The sequence below is a fragment of the Bufo bufo genome, chromosome 1, assembly GCF_905171765.1.
Source record: "Bufo bufo chromosome 1, aBufBuf1.1, whole genome shotgun sequence".
In the NCBI taxonomy this organism is placed as follows: Eukaryota; Metazoa; Chordata; class Amphibia; order Anura; family Bufonidae; genus Bufo; species Bufo bufo.
This window is the reverse complement of record NC_053389.1, coordinates 236341728-236364763: the sequence shown is the minus strand read 5'-3', so window position 1 is coordinate 236364763 and position 23036 is coordinate 236341728. Positions and strand designations below refer to the sequence as shown.

At 46.4% G+C, this 23036-nt stretch overlaps 2 protein-coding genes across 2 annotated transcripts in view; one reads left to right on the top strand and one right to left on the bottom strand.

Moving 5' to 3' along the window:
• Positions 1–18448, bottom strand: part of DNAI7 (dynein axonemal intermediate chain 7) — a 28989-nt gene extending 10541 nt beyond the window's left edge. The window contains exons 1-9 of the mRNA XM_040437489.1: positions 18414–18448; positions 15692–15797; positions 13947–14038; positions 13151–13255; positions 10329–10466; positions 7660–7806; positions 6425–6528; positions 6050–6341; positions 5722–5830 (exon numbers count right to left, since the gene is read on the bottom strand). Of these exons, the coding sequence (XP_040293423.1) occupies positions 5722–5830; positions 6050–6341; positions 6425–6528; positions 7660–7806; positions 10329–10466; positions 13151–13255; positions 13947–14038; positions 15692–15797; positions 18414–18416 (1096 nt within the window). The 5' untranslated portion in view covers positions 18417–18448. The remainder of the gene's footprint in view (positions 1–5721; positions 5831–6049; positions 6342–6424; positions 6529–7659; positions 7807–10328; positions 10467–13150; positions 13256–13946; positions 14039–15691; positions 15798–18413) is intronic.
• Positions 18449–18466: 18 nt separating this feature from the next.
• Positions 18467–21323, top strand: ETFRF1 (electron transfer flavoprotein regulatory factor 1). Its single transcript, XM_040437480.1, has 3 exons — positions 18467–18541; positions 20549–20638; positions 20947–21323. Exons 2-3 carry the CDS (start codon positions 20594–20596, stop codon positions 21163–21165), a joined length of 264 nt encoding a protein of 87 aa, XP_040293414.1. The 5' UTR covers positions 18467–18541; positions 20549–20593; the 3' UTR covers positions 21166–21323.
• The last annotated feature ends 1713 nt before the right edge of the window (positions 21324–23036 follow it).

The following is a 23036-nucleotide window of genomic DNA, read 5'->3' as shown; positions in this document are numbered from 1 at the left end:
GTATATCTCGGAGGGCATATGGTCGTGTGCAAGAGGCCTTCTAATCAGCTAGCTGCTTCTGTGATTTTTTTTGCAGCAACTCACAAGGGTTCTTTTAAGGGCTCATGCACACAACTGTGGTTTTTGTCCGCATCCGATCCGCATTTTTGGTGGATTGGATGCTGACCTATTCACTTCAATGGGGCCGCAAAAGATGCGGACAGCAGCATGTGCTGTCCATCTCCGTATGTCCATTCCGGGGCTCCGCAAACAAAATTCAGAACATGTCCTATTGTCGTCCGTTTTGCAGACAAGGATAGGACATTTCTACAAAGGGCAGGACGTTCCGTTTCACAAAATGCGGAACACACAAGGCCATGTGCATGAGCCCTAACACTGCTAATTATTGCTCATCCCAATAAGCACCATCATAGGATTCTGAGTTTATCTCGGACATGGAGGCTCATATTGCTTTAACTCTTTCTTTACTCAACATTAGCAGCAATGAAACAGGAAGAGGAAAAAACAAGAAGTGACCTAGGTAACAGGCCACTCCCCCTGCAGCATGTATAATAGTCCTTGTCACCATCCGACCCTCCTCTTTCTTTGCTGCTCAGGAAGAGGATAAGTACTTCTGTTTTCTCTTACACTGTGGGTTGTATTTTTTATTTTTTTGTTACTTGATGTGGTCCCCCCTTTTCCCCTACCCCATCGCCTGGCTCTGACCGTTTCTTATTGCCGGTGGTGATCTTTGCGGCGCTCTGCCTGCCTTCCTCCCCGCGGTCCGCGCGTCCTGCGGCCTTTTTCTCTGCGTATCACTGCTCCGGCCATTGCGCCGGAGCTCTCGCGAGACTTTAGGGGCGGGAGCTCCTTGCTCCCTCCCGCGCTCGCCTCTGATCTCGTGTGACTTGGCGGACATTTTACCCAAGTACGCGCCATTCGTGCCTGCTGCCGTGCTCGGACTCCCTGGTACCGTTGCCTACAGTCTCTTTCCCCCGTGCATTATCAACAATGCCTACCCCCTGTCACCCCACGGGTGAATCTGACCCCCTCATAGTACAGGGACCACCCCATCTTTCTCCTGTACCCTCTGCCATTAGGCCCGATGACCCATTGGCGCTTCAAAAATCTGTAGCTGAAGCCATCGCTTCAAGCCATGGGCTCGGTCTCTGCGACTTTGTCCCAATCCCTGTTGCAAGCTCTGTTAGCGCATTCCACTGGCGCCCAGAGCAATACTCTCCTAATAGACTCAACACGACCCGAGCCCCCTGCCAAGGACAAGCCCCATCATGACGCTCAGGCCTCCAGAACTTTTGTGACTGGTGATATTTCTCACCCTATGAATAGCGTGTTACATTCACGCAAAAGAGTCTTACCTTGCCGGGCAGAACGGGCGAGGCTGTGGAAATGTGCTAGAGCACACCCTGAGAGTGACTCCGACTCAGAAATCGGGTCAGGAGAGGATGCTGAGGATGAGTCCGATCATGATTGCCTGGACGATATGGAGATGGGGGACCCGGGTACCTCTACCTCTGCGGCTTCCAGGGCTCCCCCTTCGGGCACCACTTCCGATCCCCCCGCTACTGCGGAAGGTGCGATCACAGACCCCTTTGGGGATCCGTTATTTGACCCCGATGCCTTGCACCATCCCAGGTCGGCCGAATGGCTGCCGGTAGACCATGTGTCTAAATATCTGGAAAACTGGGTCCTCCGTCCGCTTAGCAAAGCGGCCCGGAACAAGTTAAAGGCAGAATGTCCCAGACCGTTAGTACCCAATAAAGTTTGTGATACCCGTACAGTGGATCCAAAAATGACTCAATATCTTACTAAATTAGGATGGAACCCCCGGAAAGGGCTGGATTCCGCATTAAAAGCTTGCCAAGACAAGCTCTTAGACGTCTTCGGTCCACTGGCCAAGAGATTTGATTTGGCTGAGTGTGCCAGAGCAGAGGACAAACAAGTAGACCCTGAGGAACTCAGAGGTTGGATACAGAGAGCGATTTGCATCGTGGGAAGTGTCAACACTTCCCTATCTATCGAACGGCGTAAAGCCATCTTATTTAAAATTGAGCCAAAATTGGCTAACCTCGCCCTTACCGAACCCGGCAAAGACGCCCAGGGGCTCCTTTATTAAGGAGTTGGGTCGCTTCATGGGGGCCTTTACGGCCCTAGACAAGGCCCAATCCTCCATGCGGAGGGTTTTCCAGGGCCGGGTCTCTAACAGGCCGGGTCCTGTCCGTCCGGTCCTCCAATCAGTCCCGTAACACGGGACGAGGCTCCTTCACCCAGTCTGCAGGCTTCCAAGGGTCGTCCTTTCAGGAGACGCGTCATCAATCCCCCTTCTTCCCAGCCCGCGGAAGACCATGGCGTTCCCGAGGATTCAGAAGCACTCCAGGCGCAAGACGCCCATACGGTAAGCCTGTTGCTTCCTCGTGTTTCTTCCAATCCCTCTGTAGGGGGCAGACTCCATCGTTTTTTCCATGTTTGGCAGACCATCACCTCGGACAGGTGCGTCCTTTCCACGGTCGGAGGCTTCCAGATAGAACTAGTAGACACCCCGGACTGTATCCCTCCCCCCCACCCAATCATCCTATCGGCGCCCGACCGAGTTTTGGTCGAAGAGTAGCTCTCAACTCTGCTCCTCAAAGGAGCCATAGAACGTGCCCCTACCCCCTCAGAAGTGGTTTTGAGCAATATTTTCTTGGCGGAGAAGAAGGGCGGTCAAATGCGACCAGTGATCAACCTTCGCGCTTTAAATATCCTGGTACGTTATCGTCATTTCAAAATGAAGGGCATTCACCTCCTGCGGGATCTGCTCCTGCCCGGCGAATGGATGGCCAAATTGGACCTCCAGGATGCTTACTTGACGGTTACTTTTGGCGGGGTCGTTTGCAATCCGGAGTTTCTCGAACAACACGGTGAACGCTTGCATTCGGCTCCACAAGGACAATGTGTCTGCCGTGCGCTACATCAATCACCTGGGTGGCACGCATTCCGCTTTACTGGCTCGGCTGGCGAAGGATTTCTGGGATTTCTGTTTCTCCAGGAATCTGCTCGTCCAGGCGCACTACATCCCGGGCCTTTACAATATCCAGGCGGACTGGAGTTCTCGCCACTGGTCAGACAGCAGCGACTGGAAATTGAAAGTGGAGGTTTTCTCCGCGATCTCGTCGTTTTCGGGTCCTTTTGCCGTAGACCTCTTTGCTTCCCGGCTCAACGCCCAGCTGACACTGTTTTACAGCGCCCGGATCCCGCGGCGGAGGCGGTAGACGCTATACTCCAGGACTGGTCCACCGTGCTCCTCTACACGTTTTGCCCCCTTCGCCCTCATTTCCAGAGTCCTCCTCCAGGTCAGACGCCAGGAGGCAGAGTTAGTCCTTCTGACCCCGTTCTGGGGGTCCCAAGCGTGGTTTCCACAGCTCCTAGAGTTGTCGATCGACATCCCCATTCTGCTACCGGCTCTTCCGGACCTCTTGTTGGGGCCCCTTGGCCAGTCTCACCCTCTTCTTCTGGAGGGCTCTCTCCCTCTGTTGGCATGGAGGACCTTGGGGAACCCCGGGAACTCCAGGGCCTTCCACTCTCGACTCGACGCCTATTGGCGAGCGCATGGGCCCCCGGCACTAGACGTGCATATAGGTCCGCATGTAAGGTTTGAGCTAGTTGGTGCATGGGACGGGACCTGGATCCCGTTTCGGCCCCTGTAACGGCCATCCTTCAGTTTTTAACTTCCTTATTCGAGGCCGGTCGGGCCTATCGCACCATTAATGTCTATAGATCGGCCATCTCTTCGGCTCACCACGGGTTCGGGGGTTGTCCAGCGGGCCAACACCGTTTGGTACGCCGTCTTCCTAAAGGTTCTCACCTGGCACGTCCTCCTAGGCCTCGTTATTCGGCTACCTGGGATGTTTCTTGCGTGCTGTCTCTCTTTTCTTCCTGGCCAGCTAACACGGACCTATCCTTGCGCCAGCTGTCGGCGAAGCTGGTTTCCCTTTTCTGTCTGGTGTCCTGTAAACGGGTCTCCGACGTACAAGCCTTGGAATTTTTCGGCCAGATCCTTTATGCCGGAAGGGGTGACCTTTACGATTTCTAGACGCACCAAGACTGCGTATCGTTTTTTTTTTTTACCCCAGCTTTCCTGCTAGGCCTGCCTTCGTGAATACGAGGCTCGGACAGCGGTCTATCGATCTTCCGTTCCGTCCGCCACCTTGGCACGCTAGGTCAAATGGGTCTTGTCGTTTGACGAGGGTGGACACGTCCATCTTCACTGCGCATTCCACCCGCAGAGCGTCTGCCACCTCGATGTTGGTTTCTGGGGCTCGCTTGCAAGACATCTTGAGGGCGGCCGATTGGTCGCGCGAATCTACCTTTCCGGATTTCTACTTTCACCCTCCGCCTCACGTTTTCTCTTCGGTGGTCATGCAGCTTTAAAATTGCAATATGAGCCTCCGTGTCAGAGATAAAATTGTGGATTTTACTAGTTTCACAACTTAAAGTCGGGATTTTATTAAGGACACGGAGGCGAGTATTGACCCTCCCTTTCCCCCCCTCTCTCGTTTTCTAGGGGCATGTATGGATGGCTTTTCTGGGGTTCTGCTCTACTTTGATTTCATGACTTCTCTTGATACTTTCAATAACTTTGAACGTGTATCTTAAGATGGCGTTGATGTTGGTATGTCTTTTCTGTTTCCCTTTCAGGCTGATTCTTCAGTGTTCGGACGTCCAAGGTTACCGTTTGTATGTTTCGGACGCTGCAGTTGTGGTCTGTTCAAAGATGCAGGTTCCAGGGTCCATGGTTCCCGGTAGTTCCAGTGGAAAGTTGAGGTTCAGCGGTTCCAGTTTGGTGTTATCCGGATAGCGGTCCGTGTTTGCAAAGAAAGAAAAGGGTCGGATGGTGACAAGGACTATTATACATGCTGCCGGGGGAGTGGCCTGTTACCTAGGTCACTTCTTGTTTTTTCCTCTTCCTGTTTCATTGCTGCTAATGTTGAGTAAAGAAAGAGTTAAAGCAATACTCGCCTCCGTGTCCTTAATAAAATCCTGATTTTACGTCGTGAAACTAGTAAAATCCAGTTGTCACATAGTCCAGTCCCATCTAAAGCTGCATCCACGGACCTGCTGCTTTCCTGTGCAGAACCTTACCTTATACTGGTGTTTGGTGCTGCCAGATTCCAAACGACATCCAGCAGAATATGATGTGATACCAAAAAAATGTGAATGCAGCTCTACATGGGACTGGAGTATGAGACATGATGTAATAGGAGAATTATGAATGTAACAGCAGAATTGTGAATGTGGCTCTAGATGGGACTGAAGTATGAGACATGATGTAATAGCGCACTGTGAATGCAGCTCAGTGAGGGAATGAACTATAAAATATGATGTATCAGCAGAATTATGAATGCAGCTCTAGATGGCACTGGAGTAGAAGACATGAAGTAACAGCAGAATTGTGAATGCAGCTCTAGAAAAGATTGGAGTATGATATAATGAGATGCCTATGAAGCAATGGCATACACACCATAGAGGCATTTCGTGCAGCATCTAATAGGGGCTTGAAAAGGCATTCAGCACTGTATAGAGGATTAATAGAGGAGGAAACATCCTTTCTCTGATACATGGAGCTGGGGAAACAATCCGCAGGCTGCTCTAACAGGATGGCGGGGTGTAACGGTATTGACCGGTCCCATATTGTCTTCCTCATTGGGGCTCACACTCATGTCCCTCTTTTCTGTTCTTACCGACCTTCACTGGTGTCTCCAGCCTGACTCTCAGTCTTCCTCTCCACTTCATTAGCGGTCTTCTCCTCTAGGTCAGTCACATCTTCCCTGGGTGACGCGGCGCTGAGGACACTCTATGATGGAGAAAACATTGTGCAGGTTTTGAATTATTTCTATGCTGCTGCTGTTCCTGATATGAATTATTCACCATGACAAAAAGACATTGGTGAACCTGCAAGCTCAGGATGAGCAATGCCATAGGTCAGTATGACTTGCAACAATATGGAACCTGAGCTAATATAGATCTTTATGAAGATGCACTTATTTATTTTCCTGTGTAGTGATAGCTTTACCTTCCTCTCCTCGGACTTCACCTCCTCCTCTTCCACTGCTGCAACGATTTCGGGTGCAGGATTTTCATCTTCGTCAGCCGGTGGCTTCCAATCTTCGGCTTCGCTATCTGGGATGATGGTCTCGGCAGCTGGATTTTCTTCTGACTCCTTCACTTGTAGCTGAGAAACCTGACATTGACAGGACAAGTGGTCATAGTCTTCGTGAAGGATGCGGACCGCAATGTTACTCAGGGCCAAAGGTTTCGGCAAATCAAAAGAGATCGCCTCCTCCTGGAACTCATAACCCCGGAACCTGTGTGAACGAAAGCAGAGTAGTAAATCCCTAATACTAAAATACTTGGAATATCTCAGCCTTTACGAGTCTATGGGTCTTACCTGGGGTTCTTGTTAAGATTCGCCCAGATACAGAGAGTGACGTTTTTATTTTTAATGACATTCTGCATGTTGCCTGTATCAATGTCTGACAGCGCAGCCGCGTTCTGCAAGACAGACATTATACACACAGTAGAGTAATTGGATCAGTGCAGTTACTTACATCTACATAAATTGTTGAGGTGCAAATACTTATGCTGTACTCCAGTCACATCCAGAGCTGCACTTACAACTGTTAGCTGTCAGAGTGCAAGACATTACATCTCTGCCCAGCATCTACAGATGACACATTCTGCTGTGCTGTAGTATGTTGGCTCGGCACTTAATTTGCAATGCTAAGGTCCTTATCAACATCTGAGTGAATCCTGTATGTTTTTTTGGGGCTTACTTGAGTCACGGATGAATTGATGGGATCAATGCATAAAACGCTGCTAAGTATGTGAGCGCTATAAAAGTATTAGGAAAAATAATAAAATACACCATTTCCGCTGCACAGTAGTGCAAAGAGATTGCAGCAGAACTGCAGTACAAGCCAAACATGGACTGTAAGGCCTCATGCACACGACCATATTCTTCATCCGCAATAAGGCCTCATGCACACGACCGTAGTTCTGGTCCGCATCCGAGCTGCAGTTTTTGTGGCTCGGATGCGGACCCATTCACTTCAATAGGGCCGCAAAAGATGCGGACAGCACTCCGTGTGCTGTCCGCATCCGTTGCTCCGTTCCGTGGCCCCACAAAAAAAATATAACATGTCCTATTCTTGTCCGTTTTGTGGACAAGAATAGGCATTTCTACAATGGGCTGCCCGTTCCGTTCCGCAAATTGCGGAAGGCACACGGGCGGCTTCTGTTTTTTGCGTATCCGCGGTTTGTGGACCGCAAAAAACGACACGGTCGTGTGCATATAGCCTAAATGTGGCTAGCACACTGACCCATTCATTTCTATGGGATCATGTACATATCCGTATTTTTTGCAGATCTGTGTGGCTGTTCTGCAAAGTTTGGAATATGTGCTATTGTTTTGCATATAGCAGATGAGAATATTCCTTTCTATTGATGGGAGTGAGAAAAACGCAGAGTGCACATGGAAGGTATCCATATTTTGCAAATCTGAAATACGGACACAGCCATGTGCTTGAGGCCTAATCCTGAGATGAACAGCAAGAGACTAGTGCTCCCCATAATGTCACCACGTTATCATTTTTTACTTTGGGTTCAGCCCTGGACGATGGTTACCTTCAGGAGATGCTCTGTGGCCTCATCAAATTTGCGCTGCAGTAGCGCCTGCAGCAGTCGGATAGTCTGTGTGTACTGGGCGGCTTCAGCTTCGCCCAGTTCATCCGGTGGAGTGTCAAGTAGAAGGAATTCCAGCTCCTCAATCAGCTACAAAGTCACAAGAAATCAGTTTACTGACATTTATATATTAACCCTTTGCACACCTTATCATTCATGTAAAGAGGTTGTCTCACTTCAGCAGATAGCATTTATTATGTAAAGGAAGTTAAGACAAGGCACTTACTAATATATTGTGATTGTCCATATTGCCTTCTTTGCTTTCTGGATTCATTTTTTCATCACATTATACACTGCTCGTTTCCAGGGGTTATGACCACCCTGCAATCCATCGGTGGTGGCCTTGCTTGCAAATTATAGGAAAAAGCACCAGTGTCTCTGGTGGCCGGGACTGTGGCACCACACATAAACTAGTGCTTTTTTTTTTTACAGTGTGCAGGTACAGGCACTGCTGCTGGATTGTAGGGTGGTCGTAACCATGGAACGAGCAGTGGATAATGTGATGGAAAAATAAATCCAGCCAGCAAAGGAGGCAACATGGACAATCACAGTACATTAGTAAGTGGCTTGTACTAACTTCCTCTACATGATAAATGCTATTTGCTAAAGAGAGACAACCCCCTTTAAACTTAACCCTTTCCCTACCATGTACAACGCTGGAGCGATAGGCAAACATGGCGCCCGCTCGCACGAGCAGCGGGCATCAATAATTCTGATCGCGGTAATTAAAGGCTTTAGATGGCGTGATCAAGTGTGATCACGGCATCTAAATGCGCAAAAACCAGGAAGCGAGAGCGCTTCTGGGCATCCTACCAGCATCCCCTGCGGCCAATGGGGATGCCGGTACGGTAATTGGTTTGAATGGGCTCAGCCTCGCTGAAGAGGCTGAGAACATTCAAACTGCAATTCTTATTTTGGCCACCAGATGGCAGGCCAACATTAGAAATGAGCAATTCTCAATAATAAGTCCAGTTTAAAAAAAAAGTTAAAAATATATATAAAAATATAAATATATAAAAAAGTTTAAATCACCCCACTTTCTGTATGAAAAAAAACCTTAATAACAAAAAATATAAACATCACCACATCCAAAAATGCCCGTACTATTAAAATATAAAAATATTTTTCCAATACGGCGAATGGCGTAACAGAAAAAAAGAGTCAAAATGGCCAATTTGCCATTTTTTCATTGCTTCTCTTACCCCCAAAAAAGTAATAAAATGTGATCAAAAAGTCACACACACTCCAAAATGGTATCAATAAAAACTACAGATTGTCCCACAAAAAATGAGCCCCCACACAGCTCAGTAGATATAACTATAAAAAAGTTATGCGGATCAGAATATGGTGATGTAAAAAAACTATTTTTTTTCAAAGTCTAAATTAATTTTTACACTATTTAGACATAAAAAACCTATACATACGGGGTATCATTGTAATCGTGCTGACCCAAAGAATGAAGGGCACAGGTCAGTATTGCCGCAAACGGAACGCTGTGTGAACAAAACCCATAAAACTGTGGAGGAATTGCGTATTTTTTTTTCCAATTCCACCGAATTTGGAATTTTTTTACCGCTTCCCACTACAATGTATGCCATAGTTAATGGTGGCATTAGAAAGTACAATTTGTCCCGCATAAAATAAGCCCTCATACAGCTATGTGAACGGAAATATTAAAAGGTTATGGCTCAAGGAAGATAGGGAAGAAAAATAAAAACGCAAAAACAAAAACACCTCCGGTATCCTAAGGGTTAAGGGACCGTGCCATACATGTATATCGTGGTGATCAGACGGACTCAGAAACTGTACACGTGATTACTACAGCAGACTTTTCATAGGCATCTGCTCTAAATTGTCCCACATTAAAACAAGAACTCATATGACTACATTCATGGAAAAATAAAGTTATGATGATTAATTATGGTACACAAGGCACAAAATATGTCCAGTCCTTAAAGGGTTACCCGACGTTCGTTACTCGCCTGTCAACTTATGCACACATCACCAGTCAATGACTGGGCCCCACAGCAAATTTTTGAATGGGGCTCCATCCCACAGTAATTTTTTAGCGACCCATTCCTTTCATGGCGCCCTCATTCCTGTGGCTAGTAAAGATCGCTCTCTCAGACCAGGGCTGGCAGCTGTTCCATCCGTTTTCTACACTGTCTATAGTGTCACTGTATATAATTTCATAGTGTAATACTGTTGAGGGGGCCCGGACCAAATCCTTTAGTCCTCCTCCTCCTCCTGGATGGACCCCTTCTGGGTCAGGGCCCCAAAGCTGCTGCTTCCCCTGCTTCCCCTATAGCTACGCCCCTGCACATCACTGCCAGTCATCTGCTGCAGAGGCGCATGTGAGCCCATTCGTGTGGAAGTTGGCAGAGGGATACTGGGGGGCAAACTAAAAAAATAAATAATCTGGACAACCCCCTTTAAGCGGCTAAGGAACAGCATAACCATACACTGTCTAGCATGCGCTCATCAATAGGGTCACAGGACTGCAGGGAACTCCCAAAGCATCCATACAGGGTGCAAGTGCCATTTACAGAAGCCTCTTATACAGAATGCTGGTATAAAACATTATACAAAATGCAACCGAGCTGTAAACTCACACTCAGAACCAGGCTGCTTTTATTGAGCACGGACTGAACATCCTCATCAGCTTCCTCACTCCACAGACTCATGAACGTGTTGATCTCCTGGGGTATTGTAGGATCAGGGCTTCCATCGCAGAGCATGTAACGATCCCACTGCGAATGTCACAGCAGACAATTAGTGGAAAGAACAGAGATCATTGAGAGTTAGGAAGGCAGGGGGGTTACGATCTCTGCTCGGCACTCAAGCTACCATACCACCCCATATACAGTATTTGTCACTGCTGCACTTAGACTTTTTTGCTGCTATGTCTCCCCCTGGTGGTGACCACACAACACTACAAGATGCAGAACGGGACACTAGCACCACTTCTACAACACATAGGAAAGTGCCTCCTGGATGGGACGTGCTCTCTACAGCCCAAAAGCTTCCCTCCCTAAGCCTCGAGGAGGCAGAAATAAGGCCGGGTGTCTGCGCCCCATTTTGATGGCAGCAGTGTTTTAGGAAAGCAACAAGACCATTTCATCTTATTTTTCTATTTACATCTGATAACCCAGATTGTCAGGGTTGTAGATTTTGAGCACAATGGACCGGTTGTGTTGAGGATGTCATGATATTAATGTGAAGCCATTACAATATGGCGCTGGCACCTAGATATTTACATAGTTTACATACCAAGGTTTGTAAAATAATGCACAATGCGCAGATGCCAAGTGTTATCTCTTTTCTTGTTTTTGTATTTTAGCCAATGAAACAATGGCGTGAGCCTCAGTAGAGGAATGCCCTCTCTGATGATATAAAAGCTGCTTAACTTCCTGTAAGGCCTCATGCACACAACCGTTTTTCAGGTCTGCATCCGAGCCGCAGTTTTTGCGGCTCGGATGTGGAACCATTCACTTCAATGGGGCTGCAAAAGATGCGCACAGCACTCCGTGTGCTGTCCGCATCCGTTGCTCCATTCCGAGGCCCCGCAAAAAAAATATAACATGTCCTATTCTTGTCCGTTTTGCGGACAAGAATAGGCATGTCTACAATGGGCCGCGCGTTCCGTTCCGCAAATTGCGGAAGGCACACGGGCGGCTTCCGTTTTTTGCGTGGTTTGCGGATCGCAAAAAACGGCACGGTCGTGTGCATGAGGCCTAATAAATGAGTTCTGCTTTGATACTTGGTATCAGTGTGGTCCTTCCATGCACGATAAACTAACTAGAGTTGTTGCGATACCAAATTTTTGATTCTGTTTCGATACCATGAAAAAGTATTGCGATACTCGATACCATTCGATACCACACGAAAAAAAGAAACTAATAAAGCCATGTGCATTCCGCATTTTAAAAAATGGCGAATCGCGCAGTTTTTATTTATTTTTTCTGTTCCGGCATTCACCGCATAGATTTTTTTTATATTTTAATAGTTTGGACTTTTCTGACGTGGCGATATGTAATATGTTTATTATTTATACATTTTATATGTGAAATTGGGAAAGGGGGTGATTCATACTTAATATTCTGGTGGGGGTTTTTTTTTTTACACTTTTTATTTAATAACTATTTCCCCCCCTTAGGGGCTAGAACCTGGGATTTTTTTCATCCCTTGTCCTATTCACCCTGATAGAGCTCTATCAGGGTGAATAGGACTTCACACTGTCCCTGCTGCTCTGTGCACACAGCATCAGGGATGTTACCATGGCAGCCAGGGCTTCAGTAGCGTCCTGGCTGCCATGGTAACCGATCGGAGCCCTAGGATTACACAGCTGGGGCTCCGATCAGAAGCTGCCACTGCACCACCAATGAGGGGGAGGGGAGGGGACCCTGTGGCCACTGCCACCAATGATTTTAATACTGGGGGGGTTGAGAGGGGCCGGCGCACTGTGCCACCAATGATTTTAATGGGGTGGCGGGTTGAGGGGGGGGGGGGGGGCGCACTGCGCCACCAGTGATAATTACCCCTTAATACAGGAGGCGGGTACTGGCAGATCAGCGGCAGTTAACCCCTCAGGTGCCGCACCTGAGGGGTTAACTGCCGCTGATCGCAGCTCCCTGTCAGGGGCAGGGTGCCGGCAATGCGATTCTGCTGCCGGCACCCGCCTCCTGTATTATGTGTTAAAGTCTACTTTTCCTGGGTCCAGACTTTAAGTATTAGGCTACACAGAGCGGCGGCCAGCGATGTCCCAGCACTCTCCGCTCCGTTCGCCCGCAGTGCCCCATTACTGTCTCCTGCTCCATATGCTAATTACTATCGGAGCAATGGGGAGGAGACATCAGCTTCTCTAGTGGGCGTTCCTTCTCCCTGGCTGTAGCGCTGTCCAATCGCAGAGCAGGGAGAAGGAACGCCCACTAGAGAAGCTGATGTCTCCTCCCCATTGCTCCGATAATAATTAGCATATGGAGCAGGAGAGGAGACAGTAATGGGGCACTGCGGGCGAACGGAGCAGCACCCAGGAATAATGGTAAGTGCTGGGACATCGCTGGGGCGCCGCTCTGTGTAGAAAAAGTTCTATCATTGGTGGCGCAGTGCGCCCGCCCCTCCTCCGCCCCTCTCTTCTCATTGGTGGCAGTGGCAGCACAGGGGGGAGGGAGGATTGCTTCCTTCCCCCCCGTGCTGCTGAGGGAACATGGCGTGCGCTGACAGCAGCGCTCTCATGTTCAGAGACACTAGACTGCGCAGCCCAGTATCGAAAAAATGGAAATGGACAAAAGTATCGATTGGGTATCGAAATTTCGATACCCGCAACAACCCTAAAACGAACACTTTGTAATTTGGAGCAGACAGTCAATAAGATAGCACAGCTCGTGTGCACCCAAAACAGCTGTAAGATGTATCCTTTGGATCATACTCAGACCTTCGCTCGTATCCGAAGGTCTTTCTTCCACCGAGCTGCAGCTTCCAGTTTTTCATCGACCAGCACTCGATATTCTCCCAGCTCCTCCTCACGGTGTTCTAGTCTCTGTTACAATGAGGGAACAAGGATGGGAACGCTTTACATTTTAAAGGGACACAACACCTAAAGTGGAAGCGCACAGAGTCTATTGCTCTTTGTTATCATTTCAGGGAGATGGAGACTGTAGGAGAGGCGGATTGTAGGACAAGTGAATATAATCTATTGTTTCCTGTTATCAGCCATTTCAGACTGTACTGACTGTAGTGTTCTACAATGGGATGACTGAAGAATCTTCCCAGACCCCCATGATTACTACTTTATGTCACATATGTCCAGTTCTAAAAAAAAATATCTCTAGAACATATATATCTACTTGTGACTGATATCAGCCGCTCCTCCTATAACACTCCTGCACTATTATAAGCTTAAAGGTTCTCGGGTCCTGAAAAAAACTGGCATTAAAAACAGCAAAACAGTCCATTTTTAACAGCTGCTTTTTTCACGGATGCCTTTTTGAAAAAAAAAAAAAAACGCCATTAAAAACAGTCCCCTTCAATTGTATGGGGCTGTCCGACGGAGATAACAGACAAAATAGGACATGTCCTTTTTAATAAAATAGAACCACAGACTGCAGTGGTTCTTAAAACAGATGCCTGACGGCCGTAAAGAAAAAAAGGCCATCCCATGGCCGTTTTTCACTGTTTTGTGAATGTACCCTTACAGACTTTTTAGCTCAGGATAAGGATCTGGGCCTCACCTTTGCTTCCAGACGCTCAAGCTCTTCTCTTTCTAGTCGCTCTTTCTCCAAACGAGCTGCTTCAATCTGCTCATTAAGAAACCGAGCTTCTTCTAGAGAACACAAAGACATGGGAAGGAAATGGTTAAATCCAAATTTTGCTAAGGGGTCTTCTACTCTTCTATAAATGAAGCTTAAAGGGAGTCACTGGACTTTCACACAATTTCATATCATTTAATAGAGAACGGTGTAAATAGCAGTCATGGCCACTGGGTCTCAAGTCCACCTAACTTGTAGTCCACTGCCTTTTGTCAGGCAAGATCCAGCCCTGGTAACAGAGACACAGAAGACGGCTGAGAGGAAGTGTGGGGAAGGGGGGGTGTCAGAGCTAGCTGAGATCATGAGCCTGATAAAAGAACTGCTTCTACACTGCTCCCGGCGTCTGTAAGTATGATCTCTCCCTCCTTATCTGTTCTGGGAGCTCAAACAGTAGGAAGTAAGGGAACAGACGGCACAGCAGCACAGTTCTGGCAGATTCAAAAGAAGGGAGATACTCCCTGCTTGTGAGAGAAATGCATCTAGCTGTGCAGCTGAAACAGGGAATAATATGGCTGGAAAAAACATTAGGGAAACCTAAAAAATGACCTGTTCCTTCACAGTTGTAATTTTACAACTAAGCACAGCCATTATGCAAACGTTTTATTAAGGGGGATTTATTATCTGCCTAATGCCAGTTTTCTGGTGGAGAAAAGTTGCAGACTTTTTAAATGGCACTGTGATAAAATGTAGTTGCAAGAGGAGTTTTTGCATGGGCATGGTGAGGGCAAGAATAGGGCGGGACCATTGGGCCTGGCACATTGATCTTCTTTTACATCATTTTTCTGGTGAAAATGAAGACTGCAATCTACAGTATGGACTGCCTGAGAATGCAACTCATTTCTGCTGCTCCTCATCATAAATTAGGCGCATGCCCTGACAGGGAATATCAAGACCTATGTAGCACACACTTGATAAAGCTCTCCCTTGGTGTTTTCAATTCCTTGCCAGCTCTGCTTTCAGTCAGTGAATTGGAACATTCTCATTTACATCCAGAGCCTGAAGACATAATTTTTTCACAGCTGATAGTTTGTTACAATGTATAAATCGTATAGCATTAAGGAGTGATTAGTGTAGAGTTCAGTAGGTATGCAAGCAAAGCATCATCCAGAAATACTGCTAAAATCATACAGTCACGCTATGACTGACTTGTGAGCTTTCCGTGTGATTATCCTGACCGCTGGATGCATCCTTTACCTGCAGCTTTAGGCCTCATGCACACGACCGTTGTTTGGGTCTGCATCCGAGCCGCCGTTTTGGCGGCTCGGATGCGGACCCTTTCACTTCAATGGGGCCGCAAAAGATGCAGACAGCGCTCCGTGTGCTGTCCGCATCCGTGGATCCGTTCCGCGGCCCCGCTAAAAAAATATAACATGTCCTATTCTTGTCCGCGCTTTGCGGACAAGAATAGGCATTTATATTGCCGGCGCCGGTTCCGTAAATTGTGGAAGGCAACGCGGGCGGCTTCCGTTTTTTGCAGATACGCGGTTTGCGGACCGCAAAAAACGGCACGGTCGTGTGCATGAGGCCTAATGTAAACACCAGGACACCATGAAGCAGTGTATAAACAAAGTGGAAAATTCCTTTAAGAGTTAAATCAGGTCATTTAGTAGGAATGCACACAGAGGTAGACCACCCAAGAGCCCCCTGGATGCATGATGACCACTGACCTTCTTCTCTCTGCCTTCGCTCCTCCTCCTCTTTCTGCAGTCGCAGTTTTTCCGCTTTGCTGACTTTTCCTTTCTTTCGAGAAGCGGCCGACGTCCCTTTTGATGACTGAAATGATGAAAGAAATGTGGGTTGTGATAATAATCTCTTATAATGGTGCTAAAGCCAATACTGTAGAACTTCTTCACTCCAGAATCCGATAATCTGGATATTCTGACCTAAAATTGCAAAATAGTCATAAAAGCAGAAGACTGAGAAGAGAGAAACAATGGTTATAAAATACAGGGACATTTTATCTTGGGCTTCATAGAGTTGAATAGCCTTTTCTATGACGGTGTGATAATCCATCACCTGTGGCCCATTGGTGTTGGATTAAAGGAATTTCATTCTACTGTAATATGTCTGGTACACATTTCTAATACATTTTTGCAATCGTTAATATCCCATACAAGGGAGATGTGTGTGTTTCTATGGTAACAGACTACAAACAGACCTTGTGCAGTCTGATTTCACATTCTCTCCCATGTATGTACTTCTTGTTATCCTGCTGAGTGCAGGGTAGTAATTAGTGGACAGGCAGAAGGTAATAACGTACGACTGAGATCAGGAATGTAACACGGTGAACTATGGTCTATATCAGGGGTCGGCAACCTCCGGCACTCCAGCTGTTTAGAAACTACAACTCCCAGAATGCTTCATTCACTTCTGTGGGATTTAGAAGAACAGCCGAGCATGATTGCTTGCTGGGAGTTGTAGTTTCACAGCGGATGGAGTGTCAAATGTTGCTGATCACTGGTCTATACGATGACATATTCTTCACCATTACAAATACATAAATGATAGAGGTAAAGGAAGCATTTTAGCCACTTAGAAAATGCAATGGAAGGGGGGATCTAACATCATGGAGCAATTTCATAATGAAGCACCCCTGCACTGGACCCCTGGTCTGTTCCTCCCATTCTATTATCTAATACTTTAGCATCAGTAGGGAAGCGAGATTCAGAGGAGTCTCTGGGACCGCGGGACAGGTCAGGCAGGAGAAATCAGTAATTGATCAGCCTCTAAAGGGGACATGGATAGGGCCCATATTCATCCTCCTTTTGGGGGGGGAGACGATGCGGTCCTCTGAAATGGATACCCATCCTTTATGGGGATCAAAGCAGCCAGAAGGGCTATGATATTTATACCCTGGCCTGGTGCACATTACTGGGTCTGATACCAGACTGCTGCTCTGTTGTATTCATTCACACTAATCAGGCTGTAAATATGATCTATCTATTTCTACTATTACTGACTCTTAAAGGGCTCCTCCACCTCAGAGCTATGATATAGTAGTATAGTAAATACTGGACATCGCAGGTCACCTCACACCCCAGCTCTCTAGTTACTTGCCTTTCTGTTCTTTTTCTACAGATCGTTGGAGAAAGTACAAAGATATAATCAATGAGAAGTAGGACCCTAAGTCTGCAGCAGAAACAAAGTATCAACCTTACTAGACTTTAATAGCACATCCATAGGACATAAGAGTGATAAGAGAGAGTGGCGAGAGTCCGGACCCTCGGACCCCCACAGTCATAATCACACATCAGATAACTCTCTTGAACGGTGATTGTTGGTACACACACTTTATGGGGGCCCTTATCAGCATTTTCCAGGTATTTTTTATTTATATAAAATCTGAGGACGGGACTTATTTAGACTCCTATATAAAACGCTCTTTGTACAGAAACATGGAAGGTGCTATTTAATATGGCAACTAATGATAGAGAGGCACTATGTGGCCATAACCAGGGCCATGTGACGCCTCTCAGTCACTCAGGCTAGCAGTCCCTGTAATCAGAGACCTTACTCCTCCCCTATAATAAGATTCCCCTCCCAGATTTATCCTGACGTCATCATTAAAGGAGTTAGTACAAGGCACTTATTAATGTATTGCTATTGTCCATGTTGCCTCCTTTGCTCATATCCAGGGGTTACAGCTGCAGGGCAGATCCGAGGTGGCTGGGATGCAAGCTAATGGACATTCATACTTATGCATGCTCCCATGGTATCAGCCACCGGAGAGGCCTGCACTTTCTCCTATAGTGGGCAAGCATGACCACCACTGATGGATTGCAGGGTGGTCGTAACCATGGAAACGAGCCATGTATAATGTGACGGAATAATGAATCCAGCCAGCAAAGGAGGCAATATGGACAATCACAATACATCAGTAAGTGCCTTGTATTAACTTTCTCTACATGATAAATGCCATTTACTAAAGTGAGACAACCCCTTTAAGAATTACTCCTAGATGAGAGACCCAGACCATGGCACTATCATCTGAGAGACCCTCCACACTGTGACAATCCCCACATACTAACAGTCCATTAATAAAACGTGTAATTAGTCCTCAAAACTGCCCCCCCCCCCCCCCCCCGAGATACCCCATTGAAAAATACTCTTTAATACCACTGCCCCCCATTAATATCCCCCACCAAGTGCTTCCCCAAACCATAACTTGCACTCTCCTGATTAATAATAACTCCTCCTATGTCATCGATCCCTCTAATATAACTCTCAGTACGTGAGTGTTCCCAGGACTGTGACTGACACTCCTCAAACCTACCCCTCTCGCCCACCAGATTAATGCCCCCCAATACCCGAGGGACCGCGGACTATGACCGACCCTTCTCATTAATAAATCCCCCTCACATCCCATTCAAATCCCCTCTCTCGTCTCACCATGTTGTCTCGCTTCAATCCAGGCGCAGCGTCTCCGTTGCCATAGAAACCGCGGAGACTTCTGGGAGCGCGGCACGTCTGGTGACGTCATGAGAAGGCGCCTCCTTGTTGCCGGAAGTGGTTTGGAGGTCAGTACAGGGGATTGCTAGCGAAAGACTCCAACCCCAAATCCTGACCCCTCCACAAGGCCCCAAAGCTTCACTCCATATCGGCGACCCTCACTTTGCTAGCAACAAACTGTCTGGGCATGCTGGGAGTTATAGTTTCACCACTGCTCTATCGATGCTACCATCGGTGTCGCCATAGTAACCAAGAAGTGGAAGGGGCAGGATTTTATATGCATTTCTCATCATTCCTGGTCACTCAGCCTGCAAGGAGTTCATAGAAATCACAGGAAAATTCTCTAGAGGAAAACATATTACTTTTGTACCATTCCTTTTCCACCGCCATATGCGTTGTGGCCATGATTGGAGTATTATTCATGTGATAGCAGGCGCCATGTATATCAGTGAGGGCGATTTAGGGTTACAGTAACAGCAACTTCCACAATGGATTTCACCTGTTACAGTGCATAGGGTAAATCCTGCGGCCAAAACCACTTGGCACTGGTTCAGATTTTGCAGTTTATGTCCCCTGTGGATTTGCCCTTAAAGGGGTCCTAAACCTTTGTTGAAACCATGGTTGCGCAGCAGCGCTTCTCAGAGTATGGATCCTGCTACACCGTCATGGTATCACTAAAGGCTTAGGTCCCATTTAAGGGACGGTTTGCAGTGCTTTCAATAAACCCGAATCTTTGCGTAAGGAAACTTGATCCAGCGCTCTGATTTAGTATTTGGTCAGTGTTTTTCATCAGTATTTGTAAGGCAAAACCAATAGTTGTTCCAAAACATGGAAGTTACAAATATGTCCATTATTGGGGTCATTTATCACACTGGTGTAAAGTAGAGCTGGCTTAGTCGCCCCTAGCAACCAACCGCATTCCACCTTTCATCTTTGTCAGCTCCTTTGGAAAATGAAAGGAGGAATCTGATTGGTTGCTATGGGCGACTAAGCCAGTTCTACTTTACACCAGTTTGATAAATGACCCCATGTTTTCTCTGTAGGTTCCATTCTTGGTTTTGTCTTACTATCAGTATTTGTATCAAGGCAAAATCAGCCGAACTTGGCAATTTTCCCAGGACCATTCTACTGTCTCATGTGTACGGAGCCTCCTTTATTTTTCCCCAGACCAATGATGCTGAGGGAAAGAAGGATCAAGCGTGTTATAAGCTGCTGCCAGAGCTATGTGGCAATGGCCGACTCCTCTGTCCTCATGGACAATACATACACTGAATTAAAGTGTCCCAAACCCGAAGCAAATCGGCCGGCACCACTCCTGTCAGTTCAATAATGGCTCAAATCCTACTTATCACAATCAACTACCTTATGTGTCACCCCCAGTTCCTCATAGATTGTAAGCTCTTGCGAGCAGGGCCCTGACTCCTAGTGTTTCAGTTGCATATTAGCCAGTTAAGTTTTGTTTCGTACATGAACTCTATGAATTTGTAAAGCGCTGCGGAATATGGTGGCGCTATATAAATAAATGTTATTATTAATTAAAGGGGTTGTTTAAGATAGCCTAAAATAAAAAAAACGACCTTATAGTCACCCCTTTCTTCAGCGCTGTTGTCTGTGGCACTGATCTGTCCCTTCTGCTGCTGCAGGGATGTGCCAGGATACAGCACATGACCGCTGCAGCTAAGTACTGGTCTAATGCTAAGGAAATTGATTAGCTGCAGCGGTCACATGCTGTATACTGCCACCCCTCTTACCCTGTACTGATCCTGAGTTACATCCTGTATTGTGGTGTAACCGGCCGACCATGTAATGCATAGGGGGGATTCCCGACTGTGCCCAGATGTCGGGGGAGATGTCAGAGGAGTCTTCCAGTGGCTTTCTCTTCTTACTGAAAACACGTTTGCTCTGCCTAGGTGAGCAGATATGTTTACGTGGGTATCAGAAATGATAGCTGTCAAGGGTTCAGCTGGCAGCTATCTTGTATGCATGGCTGGCCTAAATCAGGGACAGTACAGGATAAGTAATGTAGTGTATGTACACTTTGAGCACACTACTTATATCTATCTGTTTCCTTGCAGCTATGCTCCCCGTGATGTGCTGATCAGAGCGATTTATCCTGTAGGATGGCCAGTCCATTGCGAGGAGAGGTCGTGAAGCTGTACAAGAATGTAAGCCCCCCCCAGAATCACAACTTTTCTTAGTTTGCTCTTCAGATATATACAGTGCAACACTTCCTATCTGGGAGGGATCTATAGCTCTTTTCATCCTGAGCCTTCTGGTTCACAAACTAGTCTATATTCACTCTCAGAGCCTTCTCCCAGTCCGTGGTTCATTTACAGTGTTTTGTAACTACAGAACAATTCAGGGTTTTTGGGTGACATTCAGTGTGGTCACCCATCAGGAAGAGAAACAGCTGAAGACTTAGGTGCCGACACCTCATTTTTCAGCAAATCATTCATCCTTCTCTTCTTTTCAGCTTCTCTTCTTGGGACGGGAATACCCAAAAGGCGAAGTTTTCTTCAAGGAACGGTTGAAGAAAGCCTTCATGAAGAATAAAGACGTCAGCGACCCTGAGAAGATCCGGGAGCTCATCGCTCGGGGGGAATTTGTCATTAAAGAGGTGGAAGCGTTATATTATCTGCGCAAGTACCGGGCAATGAAGCAGCGATATTACGAGGACAGCCCAGGGTCCTAGCACCTCAAAGAAAAGAGCAGCATCACCTCACTGAAGGTTAGGTTACTCAGTGATACTTACACTGGGGAGGAACAGAATGGGAAAGAAAATATTTTTGTGCCTTACATTACGCAGCTCACACACCAGGGCAGATTTACTGGATTGTGCTTAATGAGAAATGTCTAATAAAGCATAATCATTGCATCGTGAGAAGGTCTCATCTATACACATTGGCCAAGATTTACAATGTCTACATTTTTTCCAACATGCTCGACAAGAGGTGACACGGCACTTAGCAAAAAGGGGATGGGGGCTACAACACACCATTTTGCTCCAAAATTTCTCTGCAATTCTGGCATAAAAATGGGTATAAAAAGAGAAGAAGTCATCGGCGCAGGCGCACTGAGGGAGTGCTGAGGAGGCAAGCCTCCTTATCTCAGAGCGCCTGCGCCGAATGAACACAGGCGCGCGATTTTTGAAATGCTGACAGGGCCGACCAGAGGAGGAGATCGCAGCTGGCCCTGTCAATCAACAAGAGGAGGGGGGCGTTTTTTTGCGGCTGCTACCAGCAAGTAGACGCCCTACTTGCTGGTAGTCAGGTAATTAGCATATTATAAAAGTACATTTTTTGGCATATCTACAGAACGAAAATGATTAATAAAATAATGTATAGCTATATTGCAGGATAGGGATTATAAGTACCCCAAAAAAAATAATGAGTTTAGTGGGGTGACAGGTGACAGAAGCCCTTTAACTATAATAAGTCGTGCTTGGAACAAGAGTTTACAAAGTACCTTCTCATCTATTTTTGAGATCGACAGCTGTATTGTACCTCCTAGAATACAGGCCACGGGATATTTTTCTATTTGTACTCCCATAATTTTTTTTAATAACATCCGCTATCCCAGTCCAATAATGGAAAAGTTTGGGGCATCTCCACACTAAATGAAAAAGACCAGCTTGTTCCATACCACATCTAGGACATTCATCAGTGGATTTCAGACCCATCCTTGTAACAGTGGGGAATAGTACAGCCTATGAATAAAAAAAAAATTGGGAGGCCCTCATAGAGACCAGAGACCTATTTCTTAATATATCCCCTGCCCCCCCCCCCCCCCCCCCGATAAACCATCAATATCTTTCTTCCATCTCTCTTTAGCCAATAACTCAATCTTACTCTGATTAATTTTTAACAATAATCTGTATCTTCTTGAAATACTCCCTTTTTCTTTCCTATTATCCAAAAGCTGATTGATATTTTCTATAGGTGCTTTTTTTTATACCTCTGAAAGTCTACTTAATTGTAATTGCCTCTCTTAATTGTAGATATTTAAAACTCTCTATTCGAAAACACAAATTATTTTCTCAATGTCTGAAAATCTTTAAACACCTCTCCATCAAACAATTGTGACAAAAAAATAAACCCCCCTATTCTCCCAATTTACATGCTGCTTTATTCTCTGAATTTCTTTTAAATTAAACCAAATAGGAGTGAAATCTATATATCTTTTAATTTCCATAATTATTTTAATTTCTCTCCAAACGTGATCCATTAAACTGAAAATATAATAGTTAGTGTTTGTGCTCTCCAATATTCCAGATTCTAATACTACCATCACCTTAAAGTAATAATCTTTCAACCCCAAATTCTCCAAGTGCCATCTCAAAATAGGTGCTATATTATCCCCAGCCACAAACCAAAATTGTGCCACCAGAAAGTATAAATACCAATTTGGAACTGCCATTCCCCCCTCTTTAATTGGTAACTGCAAAATGTCCTTCCTTATCCTAGAATTCCTACCATTCCAAATAAACTCCCTCATCACTATCAATAATAGTGAAAACCCTAAGTGGCAACCACACCCTGCTTTCGAGTGCCACACAGCTGTACG

Bases quoted from the DNA above. Each gene is read 5' to 3' on its own strand.
- ETFRF1 (XM_040437480.1), top strand. From the start codon at position 20,594: ATGGCCAGTCCATTGCGAGGAGAGGTCGTGAAGCTGTACAAGAAT. The intron at 20,639-20,946 runs GTAAGCCCCCCC...TCTTCTTTTCAG, and splicing joins TCGTGAAGCTGTACAAGAAT to CTTCTCTTCTTGGGACGGGA.